General features: G+C 33.8%; 1 protein-coding gene across 2 annotated transcripts; it reads left to right on the forward strand.

Moving 5' to 3' along the window:
* Positions 1–2,037: 2,037 nt before the first annotated feature.
* On the forward strand, positions 2,038–10,494 carry LOC105787994 (protein ROOT HAIR DEFECTIVE 3). 2 transcript variants are annotated; one of them, XM_012614650.2, is made up of 23 exons: positions 2,038–2,173; positions 2,807–2,956; positions 3,574–3,640; positions 3,726–3,828; positions 4,150–4,220; positions 4,323–4,386; positions 4,470–4,535; positions 4,707–4,754; positions 4,866–4,928; positions 5,043–5,099; positions 5,456–5,614; positions 5,691–5,759; positions 5,874–5,965; positions 6,372–6,450; positions 6,535–6,700; positions 6,998–7,122; positions 7,829–8,091; positions 8,180–8,276; positions 8,363–8,527; positions 8,808–8,912; positions 9,182–9,276; positions 9,382–9,478; positions 9,947–10,494. In XM_012614650.2, exons 1-23 carry the CDS (start codon positions 2,170–2,172, stop codon positions 10,166–10,168), a joined length of 2,427 nt encoding a protein of 808 aa, XP_012470104.1. In that variant the 5' UTR covers positions 2,038–2,169; the 3' UTR covers positions 10,169–10,494. The 2 variants fall into 2 exon arrangements, with proteins under 2 accessions (XP_012470104.1, XP_012470105.1); XM_012614651.2 differs by having other exon boundaries at positions 3,617–3,640.
* Positions 10,495–11,698: the final 1,204 nt, after the last annotated feature.

Consider the following 11,698-nt stretch of genomic DNA (forward strand, 5'->3'; position numbering starts at 1 on the left):
ATGTTGCCATTAATGCTAGGAAGAAAAAAAATTCTTAAGATTTAAGGTGGCAAGATTGAGGTTGTGGTGTCGGGCCTTATGAAATCGCAACGGGCTCAAGTTAGTGAGTGAGGTCGTAACATGGAATCCATGAAGTCGCAACGAGCATTGAAAGTTTGGACTTTGCAATTTGGTCCCTAAATGACCTTTGATAACCTCGGGAGCTTTCGTAAGCTCGTTTCAAGCTTAGATAAGTGTCTGAATCACATTTAATTGTATTTTAATCTTAACAACTTGAAAAAAAAAATTAAATTGATTTGGAGTGATCGTAGTTGCTTTGACAACGAATGTGGTATCTCGGTACCTCGGATAATGATATTGCAAGTATAATAATAAATATTAAAAATTAATGATAAAATCTAAATAAAAAATTTTCGTAATTCAAGATTTACATCATCAAAAAATATACTTCTAATCAATACTTACTTATCAAATAGATTTTTATAATTTAAATTCAACACGCTTAATGTTTTAATTGATGAAACAATACATAAATTAAATGCGTATTTAGAAGAGGTGCTAAAATTACATAATTCAGATGTGGCCTTTCTTTAAAATAAATGTTTGTAAAAATAAAAATAAAATATTTGTAAAATTAATTTATCATATAAAATTTAACTACAAGGGTACATTTGTTTTGTGAAATATTAGATTATGTCATGTGATAATATTATGAAAATATAAGATTATGGGCGGAATGCGAGATTATGAAAATAAATTTTGGGTGTTTAGTTGAAGGAATATAAAATTACATAGAAACACATTTTACTTAATTAATCTTGTTATAAAATTTATTTATTTAACAAGTTTAGTTCCTTTAATATCTCAAGTTCTATATAATAATGAGAAATTGTTATAATTCTTATTTTTTATTATAATTTATATACAAATAAGTAAATATATGATTTTAAAATAAATTTATGAATCATAATAAGAATGGTTAGTGAAAAGTTATCGCAACAACAATTATAAATATATTTGTAACCATAATTAATAATATACTTTTTTTTCTTTTTTCTTACAAAAAATCAATCTCATTTTCATTTTATTTCTACTATTATTAAGTAAGACCAACTCAATTATACAACACAATTCATTATAAAAAGATTTATGTCTTTCAATAATTGTCTTAATTCTTTAAAATTAAATTATAATTTAAAAAAAACTCACAATTGATGAGCGATTAAATTAAAAGATCTAATATTCTTTAATTTTTTTTAATTGTCTTACATAAGGTTTAACCATACCCATTTTTTCATTTTAAATTTGGTTTCTGGTGGGTTCCACACTACACACAACAGAACAGTGGAGCAGCCATGCTGGACCCATGCCGCTATGAAACATGGGGTTATTAGAGCGTGTGTGCAGTCGCTGTTAAAGCAGCCGATCACACACCGCCCACTTTTCGGAAAAATAGATGGGCGGCTGATGGGTGATCGTGCAGCTGACCCCCCAACCAAACACAATTCCCTACCAAAAACTTTTTCCTTTTGTCTTGGACAACTAATCAGATGCTTCCATCTCTGTACCTTCATTGGAGGTGTATGGAGACTTATTTGAGGATGCATGCATCTGAGTTTAATTTGTATTGATTTTTTTTAAATCTATTAAGATTTTTAAAATTTTAAATTTAATAAAAAAGGAAAACTAATTATTATCGAAGTATTAATTACTGGGTCTAATTTTTCTCTTTTACTTTTCAAAATTTACTACCTATCTCATTGCTAATTGAATTATGTTAAATTTAAATACATTATTATAATTGAGATTTAATTTTTCAAATCATACTTTTGAACATTAAAATTCTGCATACTCAAATTAATAGAAATGAATTAATAACATTACTAATTAGACTCTAATTTTCAAATTATAAGTAATTATCAAATTCTTGAAATTAAAAAGGGAAGGACTAAATTTGGAAAATCTAACAGGTTTAGGGACTAAAGATAAAATTAAACTTATTTACTTTGCGGTCTTTGATTACCCAGTCCAGCCCACTTTTAAAGAAAAGAAAAAAACAGTAGACTAAAGACGAGTTTCAAAGCCTCTCTCTATTTTTCTCCTCTTTCTCTGTCTTTCATTGACATCGATCTCCTCAGTTTCTGAGCTATCAATTTCAAACAAGATTCAATGGGTACGTTCTCGCATCGCATCGCATCGTCTCATCTTATTCTTTTCTTTTCCCATTTCTGTTTTGCCTTATTATTTTCTCTCTGTTTATAGCTGTTTTAAGTGATCCGTTTCTTCCTTTGTTTAGTTAATTTTGTTCGGTTTCTTGTTTAATTTCTATGATGTAACTGAACCAGAGCGTTTTAGCATCAGCGCCGCCTTAATAATTTTGTTCTTTTACTATTAGTTAATGAGCGATGCGATCTCTTTTATGTTAAAATTTATATTTAAACTTGGTTTTTAGGTTTTTTAAGAGTTTCTTTAAAGTATTGTAGTCTGAAGTTAATTTTTCTGTTTGGATCGGGTCTATAGATAGATTTTATGTATACTGCATGTTTGGCTGCTGAGGAAACTGAAGAAAACTAAAAAAGAAAAGTGAAAAGTCCGATTTTGCTTATCAGCTCCTTAATATTAAAGTTGCCAAATTTATTAAAGTTGCCAAATTTAACTGTCTGAATTAATGAATATACTAATTCTTTTTAGTTGAGATATTCTTAAATTTTCCTTGATCAATTGATATGGATATTTTAATCTTAAAGTTGCTGATGGAACCTTCATTCTCTTTACTTATACATGATACGGACATTTCGCTTCACAGCCACGACTGAGGAATGTCATTCAATTCAACTTATTGATGGAGATGGATTGTTCAATGATGTTGGAACTGACCGCCTTATCAAGGAAATTAAGCTTGCTGAATGCGGATTGTCATATGCTGTGGTTGCTATCATGGGACCTCAGAGCAGCGGTATGCTTTGATATCTTAATGACATCTTGCTTTATACTTGTCCTTTTCTTGGTCCTTAGGTGCCTATTCCTAGGTCATACTGAGCTGCTTATTTGTTCTCATTTTCTTTAATGATACTGAATTAGAAATACTTGGGTTGCATGTGAGAGTATGATAAACTTGGAGTTTGGTCACTGCAGCTTTGCACAAAGGCATAGTTTTCATATCTCACTTTGATATGAACTTTTTCCATATGGTATTATTGGAAACTTCTGTAGTTAGTTTTGTATATATCTTTCTTGCATAATTTTTTTTTTAAATTCTAACACATGCCATGAAAGATTTTAGTTTTGGTGTTTTATCATGGTAGCTGTGTAAGTTCTGATTGTTCCATTTAAAGTTTTATTTTTTTTTCCATGATCTCAACAGGTAAAAGCACACTGTTAAATCACTTGTTCCATATGGTATTATTGGAAACTTCTGTAGTTAGTTTTGTATATATCTTTCTTGCATAATTTTTTTTTTTAAATTCTAACACATGCCATGAAAGATTTTAGTTTTGGTGTTTTATCATGGTAGCTGTGTAAGTTCTGATTGTTCCATTTAAAGTTTTATTTTTTTTTCCATGATCTCAACAGGTAAAAGCACACTGTTAAATCATTTGTTTTACACCAATTTCAGGGAAATGGATGCATTTAAGGGAAGGTAACTTACGTTTTTCTAATAAGTAGTAACACATTGGATTTGTTTCAATTGGCTGAAAGAACTAATGGAATGTGCTTTTTCTCAGGTCTCAAACCACTAAAGGTATTTGGATGGCAAAATGTGCTGGTATAGAGCCTTGCACTCTAGTAATGGATTTGGAGGGTACTGATGGAAGAGAACGAGGGGAGGTGCTGTTGCTAGCTTGCATTCTATCATTTCCATATGTTGTCCAAAAATTGAAACTACATTATTTTATATATCATCAACTACTTTTGCTTGCAAAGAATAAAATTTTGTAACGTACTCTGGGTTTTAAGAGTTATGGATTAAGCTGGATCATATTAAGAGATGGAATTCCTATTATAATAGCGGAATATGGAGTGAATAATCTGTGTGTATATTTGCTTTGTTTATTTTTATCTGATCTTCACGTGTTTAATTAAAAATGGGGAAGGAGAGAGCTTACATTATTATTTATATATTTTCTTCATTTCTTTGCCACATTCCAGGATGACACAGCATTTGAGAAACAAAGTGCACTTTTTGCATTGGCGGTTTCAGATATAGTACTCATAAACATGTAAGGTTTGGCACCTATATGGTGCTTGACATCGTTTTGTACATTAGTTAATTGCAATCAGTAGTATGTGCAAGTGGCTTTCTTGAACAATTTTTCATTTAGGTGGTGTCATGATATTGGTCGTGAGCAAGCTGCAAACAAGCCTCTTCTGAAGACCGTATTCCAGGTATTCACAGTCTCGCTGCCCTTCCTAAGCAGTGCCCTGACTTTCAAGTGGTTCTTTTCTTATCTAGTTTTATTTGGTTGCAGGTCATGATGCGATTGTTTAGCCCTCGCAAAACAACTTTGATGTTTGTCATCCGTGACAAAACAAGGGTGGGTACCTTTCTTTTATGGAGCAAGTTGTGCCTGAGGCTAATTCTTTTGTTCACCTTTTTAGTTTTTCCATAAATTTTTTACAGTATTTAAGCTTTATATTGTTATCATGTCTAAGGATTTTCTGATGTCAATGAAGTTTATGGTTTCTTAACTGTTCCTTTTTTACAGACACCTCTGGAAAATTTAGAACCTGTTCTGAGAGAAGATATTCAGAAGGTACAGATACATGGAGCTTATGCTTCTTACATTTCTAAGAGCTTATGCATCTTACATTTCTAATTAACTGTAGTAATGTTCTCTTCTGACCCATTTTTCTTGGAATTGCAGATATGGGACTCGGTTCCTAAGCCGCAGGCACATAAGGAAACTCCATTAAGTGAATTTTTCAATGTATGATGTTGGTTTGTGAGTTATGCAACATAAATTTAAATGTTTCTGCCCCTCTTTAACTTTTCTAATGAGTATTGTTTCTGATGATTTCATGCTATTAACGATAATGGCTAGGTGGAGGTTGTTGCACTTTCTAGTTATGAAGAAAAAGAAGAGCAATTTAAAGAGCAGGTACCTTTTTTAGGCCAACTCATAAGGTCATTCAGTATTCGGAGCAAGCAAACAGACTTTGGCTTTGAGAATTTTTTCCCTTTTAAATGGAAAGAAAGACCAAGTTGAATATCTACTTCTGGGTTTATGACGACATCATTGTGATTGTTTGGCGACTTCCTTCTTTTTCTCATTCGTGTTGTTACATTTCCTTTCTCTTATCTTGGTTGTACTGTCTAATTACTTTTCTAGTGATGGCTAAAATAAAAGATCTACCAATTGTGTAATTTTATCTGAATGTTGGATGCTGCTGTTGATATGTTAGATTAACTGACATTCAAATGGATAGTTTGTCTGATTCTATCATTGTTATGAAGGTTGCTAATTTGAGACAACGATTCTTCCACTCTATTGCACCGGGAGGGCTTGCTGGGGATCGGAGGGGAGTGGTACCTGCTTCAGGGTTCTCATTTAGCGCACAACAGATCTGGAAAGTCATTAAAGAGAATAAGGACCTCGACCTTCCAGCCCATAAGGTAACCTTTTGACCATTAACTTAAGTGAAAGTTTATCTTGTTTATTTTCTGTTATCTATGTTTCATTTGCCTGTAGGTCATGGTGGCTACAGTACGCTGTGAAGAAATTGCCAATGAGAAGTATGCTGGTTTCACTGCAAATGAGGTATATGGACATTTAAACATGCGTTTATATTCATAAATATATGCATGAAAACACACATTTTTGGAGCTGGTTATGTTTTATAGAAACTAAAATCAACCTGTTACCTCATGACAGAGCTGGTGTCTGTTAGAAGAAGCTGTGCAGTCTGGTCCAGTAGCTGGCTTTGGGAAGAAGCTGAATTCAATTCTCTATACTTCTCTAACAGAGTAAGACTGCTTTAATAAGATCACAAGATCAGTTTTCCAGCGCCTAAGTTTCAAGCAGGTTACTACCTGTATAAACATTTGAAAGAGCTGAGTGGCTTAGGTTAGGTAAAAGACCGTTTGAGAGCAATAAAGAAATTATAGAAGTGATTCATTCTTCAAAAGTGACTGTACAGAGTATTGAGGATAAAATATAAATATAAATAGGAATGTTGTGATAATTGATTGCCAACCTGATGACTTGTGAGTCATGCTGATAATGATGTGTTGCTTCTTTAAATTGGTTGATGAAAATTATATTGATGCATACCTTGGGCAAATAAGAGACAGTTTTCATGATCATTTCATGGTGGTTGTTTTTTCCATATCAGTGATATCAAGTTCTTTGTTCACTTTGGTTTGATTTTAGGTATGATGCAGAAGCCACATATTTTGATGAAGGTGTCAGATCTGCAAAGCGGAAGCAGCTAGAAGAAAAACTGCTTCAAGTAATAGCATGCTCTGTATTCTTTTCCAATATTTGTTGTTGTTTTTGTTTTCTCAGCTCACTTGCTTTTTGTCTTCTGATTTAGCTTGTCCAACCAGCACACCATGCCATGCTAGGACATTTAAGGTCTGGAACTCTTGAGAAATTTAAGGAAGCATTTGACAAGGCTTTAAATGGAGGGGAAGGGTTTTCTGTGGCTGCTCGCAACTGCACTGATGCTTGCATGGCTTTGTTTGATGAAGGGTATGCAGGTATGGTTGAACTTCATGAACTTTCTCTTAGCTGAAAACTGACAAAGAATCAAAAACTACGAAACATAAAGTTCAAGAGCTATTAACCAGACAAAAAAACCCATTATAAAAAGGTTTGTTTGGCTATGAAGTATTAGGAGAATGATTTTTTAAGCCAATCCTATGAATCGAAACTTTAAAAGCCTGTCTATCTTGGTTGCATTTAATAAGTTTGGTGGCATAGATGCTTGGCAATGAGAGTATTTTTGCTCGATAAGGTTGACTGACTACATGTTGAGTGTAACATCATTTTTTCAGATGCTGTTGTTGAATTAGCAAATTGGGATTCCTCGAAAGTCAGGGATAAGCTATGTCGTGATATTGATGCACATGTTGCTTCTGTCCGAGCTGCCAAACTTTCAGAACTGACTTCATCATATGAGGTATGACAAGTTATTTCTGATCATTTAGTTGATTTAGGTTATTATCCCCCTGGTTATTGACAGTTTTATAATTTCCAGTTTACTTGATATTGAAGCGGTATTATGAAGAGTTGGGATAGTGTAGCCTAAAATGCTCTAAAGCAGGAGTTAGTGCATCATTTTCACATTTTTTTGAGTTGGGTTGCAAGGAGGCAAGGTGTTTCGAAGTTGATACCCTGATGTTATGACATTTGTTTTCTTGGTCTTGCTGGTTGTTGAAAAATTCAACTTGTTGCATATGATGTGTGTTACTTTAAAAATTGATTTTGCCCAATTAGTTAAGATGTCATTTGTAGTTGGGTTTTTTAATACTTCACTGTGTTGCTACTTGTTGAAATTTTTGCATTGCTGTGTATGATGAGATTACTTTAGAATTGAAACCTAATTAACTTAGATGTCATATTACTGTCTTGATCTGAATGAGAAAGGCCTTCAATTTTCTAGTTCTATTCTTTTGTTGAACATGAATTTGGGCCCTTTGGTGTTTCCCTTTTCTTCTGATGTACTATATATGGTAAACAAAGAGTTACTTCTTGTCATTGTTGGCATTGATGTAATTATCTTATTTTGTCTGTTTGATTTCTGTGATGGTGACATCCGCAATGCGTGTTTATAACTGTTTAAATCACCACTTGGAATCATACCGATAATTATTGTTCATTTGCAGGCAAAGCTAAATGAAGCATTGTCAGGACCTGTTGAAGCACTTTTAGATGGAGCTAATAATGATACATGGCCCTCAATAAAGAAACTTCTCCAGCGTGAAACTGAATCAGCTGTCTCTGGACTCTCCGATGCCCTCTCTGGTTTTGACATGGATGAAAAAACCAAGGAGAAGATGCTAACAAGTTTGGAGGATCATGCAAGAGGTGTGGTTGAAGCAAAAGCTAGAGAAGAAGCTGGAAGGGCACTGATCCGTATGAAGGACAGGTAATAGAGCATTTAAATGTTTGTGTTAGAAGCGTTTAAGTTGTCAAATGCTATATATTACCAAAATTGACTTGAAATTTATATACAGGTTTTCGACGTTGTTTAGTCACGATTCTGATTCAATGCCACGGGTTTGGACAGGCAAAGAAGATATCCGAGCCATCACTAAAACAGCTCGCTCTGCTGTATGTTTATGTACTATCAATTGTTGGTTATAAGAATTATGCTACATTTTATTTTCTGCTAAACTTGGTTTATTTTTTGTTGCCAGTCCTTGAAGTTGCTATCTGTTATGGCTGCAATCCGGTTGGATGATAATGTTGATAATATTGAGAACACACTAACTTCTGCCTTGGTGGACACAAAAAATAATGCTGCTGTAACTGATAGGAGCATTACAACATTTGATCCACTAGCCTCAAGCACTTGGGAGCAGGTAATGTCTTGTTCTTGCCAGAGGATCTTTATGAGATTTTAGTTGGACTATACAAATTGCTTTACCATTGCATACTATTTGCTGACATTTTTATGCCTCAAGTGGAAAGTCACAGTTATCTGGGTTTCTCTGACAATGAATTCGTGGCATTCACCTAGTTAATCTGATCCTGAAGTGATTCCAGGGTCTTGATACATTTTCTGTCTTTCTAATGCCGTAACTTCATGTTATGAACATGTATTATGTGTGATTTATTCTTATGATTTATTTTTTGGTATAGGTTCCACCAGCTAAGACATTGATCACACCTGTTCAGTGCAAGTCTTTGTGGCGGCAATTCAGGGTTGAGACAGAGTACACTGTCACTCAGGCCATTTCTGCTCAGGCATGATAATTAAAATTCTAATTTTCTTGAAGATTTTGGTTTATCCTTTTCCCCATCTAATATTGATTTGAATTGTTACTGCATTATGTTAACTAATGCTGCAGAAATTCTGTTGTGTTTCCCCAATTTTTTCACATGTACTACCTCTTTGTAGCATATACATTTACTATCAAGTTTTATTCACTGGAATTTAGAATTAATATTTTGGTCTTAGTCCTTTTTCTTTTTCCTAATTTACTGATGCCTGATAGTTTTCTTCCTACTTTCAGGAAGCAAACAAGCGTAACAACAACTGGCTGCCACCTCCATGGGCAATTGTTGCCTTGATAGTCTTGGGATTTAATGAATTTATGACTCTTCTAAGGTGCTTGTTGCACTTGTAGTTTTGAATTAATTTTGGTTGGGTAGTCAATGATGTTATTTATCCTTCTCTGTTGTTGGTGCTTACTTGCAACTATCCTCATTGCAGAAATCCTTTATATCTGGGTGTCATCTTTGTCGGTTTCTTAATTATTAAGGCTCTATGGGTGCAGCTTGACATTTCGGGTGAATTCCGCAATGGCGCTGTGAGTTTCAAACTAAAATTTTCTGTCCCTTGTTTATTTCTGAGCATGCTTCAAAATATTTGGTTAACCAACTACTCTTACTGTACAATGGTTGACACTATTCACTTCAACAGAATTTGAAACTTTTGGTTATGAAAACTTTAGATTTATAAGCATATTACCGAGGAAGATTCAGTTTAAACATAGTTGTGAGATCTTTTCTGATTTTCTGCTTTTTAAAACATTCTACTGACCCTTATTTTGTAGCTCATCAATTGATATAATATAAATGGAAAATCATTTTTAGTGTATGTTACCTGTTATTTGGATGGAATTTCAAAAAGCAATTATCAATGTCATTCGTGGCATTCCATGTTCAGTAAAATACATTTCATGCTCGTAATTAAGTACTGAAATTATTTTGATTTTCATTGTGATTAATCTTTTTCTTTTGACCGACGTGTAATTTACGACTTCTTATGCTTGCAGCTTCCTGGGCTTCTTTCTTTATCTACCAAGTTCCTTCCCACCGTTATGAACCTTCTCAGAAAGTTAGCTGAGGAGGGGCAAATGCCTGCAACTAACAGTTCTCGGACAAACCAAGCGGTAGCATCCAAGAGCTTCCAAAATGGAAGCTCCTCAAGCAATATGTCATCGAGTGCTTCATCCGGAATAACTGCTTCAGAAAACAGCACCACAAAAGGAGAATGAGTAACTTATTAGGGAAAAAAATACGTTATTTGTGTTCTGAAGATGCCTGTGTTGTGCTGGCTTTTATGGTCGGGTGTTTGCCATTGTATTTTATGATAACATATACAACTCTTCCAAGAATGTTAAGAGAGTAACATATCTTGAAAAGGCATTTATTTTTGTGCAAGTGCCGCATACAAGGGGACCCACTTTCTGGTGATAGAGCCCCATTAAATAGGCTTATTTTTATTTTTCGTTATTCTCCAGTTTAGGTTTAATCTTTATATTTTGTATTGTTTGTTGGCCTTCGATTTATATTCATAACTTACTTTAATGGCTTTTTGATATGATTGTAATGTCGTTTACGATCGTTTCTTATTAACTTTCCCAGTTTTTATTAATGTAAACCAACTGTAATTTAACATGGAAGCCATTATAGCAACGGTGTTAGCAGGATTTTAATGAGACCCTGGCCAAAATTTGACGGTAAACTGCTTCCTCTTGGTATGTAGGAGTTAACCGACCGGTTAACCGATCTGAAATAGCTATAACCGAATTAATTAACCTTCCAAAATTTTTAACCGTTAACTGAATTGAATTTTTTTTTTAAAAAAATTAACCGAATCGAAATTTTTTCGGTTAATTAGGTTGGTTAACCGAATTAACTAAAAATTGTATGGTTTTTATTTTTGGTTAAAAATTAACCGAATTACTCGAATTGAATCACTACATAATTAAAAATATTACATAAGCCTTTGAATCACTACATAATTAAAAACATTACATAATTCTTGAAATTAACACATAGTTGAAATGTAAGTCTTTAATATTCTCCATTTATATCCAATTCTTCTCCCAAAAAATTTCCATTTGCATTAAACCTAAAAAAAAAATATGTAATTGGGTAGATACTTAAGAGTTAGACTTTAGTTATATTTTTATTGGGTTGGTAATTAGGTAGGCTTTAGTTTTAGTTTTATTGGGTTGGGTTGGTAATTGGGTTGGGTAACTGGGTTGGGTTGGATAATTTTATTTATTAATTTTTTCGATTAATCGAAAAATCATAAAAAAAATTAACCGACCCCGGACTGAAAAAATTCGGTTAACCGACTGATTAACCAAATTCGGTCGGTTAACCGAATTTTTTCGGTTTTACCCGAATTATACACACCCCTATTGGTATGCAGGAAAAGCCTTCTCTTTCTGGTCCCTTGTAGGTTAGAACATGATTGCCTTTGGACCTCAAGTCCCAGCGGTATGCTTGGAAAACCCTGAAGCTGAGTTTGCATCTATGCTACTCTCCATACTGGATCCTTAGCCTAGTACTGGGTGATAAGTCTCTGAAGTTTGTGATTCAACCTCATTTTTCTCATCAAATTCATTGCCAACTAGCTTTAATTCTTGGGCAAGCTCACCCATTAAGAGAGGACGAGATACTTGGGGTTGCACACACATTGACGCGATTGTAGCCACCTTGGCAATGCTATTAAATGAGATGTCAGATTTTATAGCTGGATCAATTACTATTTCTAAACCTTCCTCAGTTGTCAG

This window comes from Gossypium raimondii, chromosome 2 (genome assembly GCF_025698545.1).
Source record: "Gossypium raimondii isolate GPD5lz chromosome 2, ASM2569854v1, whole genome shotgun sequence".
Lineage (NCBI taxonomy): Eukaryota > Viridiplantae > Streptophyta > Magnoliopsida > Malvales > Malvaceae > Gossypium > Gossypium raimondii.

Excerpts from the sequence above, each read along its gene's own strand:
- LOC105787994 (XM_012614650.2), top strand. Across the intron at positions 6,451-6,534 it reads TAGAAGAAAAACTGCTTCAA|CTTGTCCAACCAGCACACCA; the intron begins GTAATAGCATGC and ends CTTCTGATTTAG. Across the intron at positions 6,701-6,997 it reads GTTTGATGAAGGGTATGCAG|ATGCTGTTGTTGAATTAGCA; the intron begins GTATGGTTGAAC and ends TCATTTTTTCAG.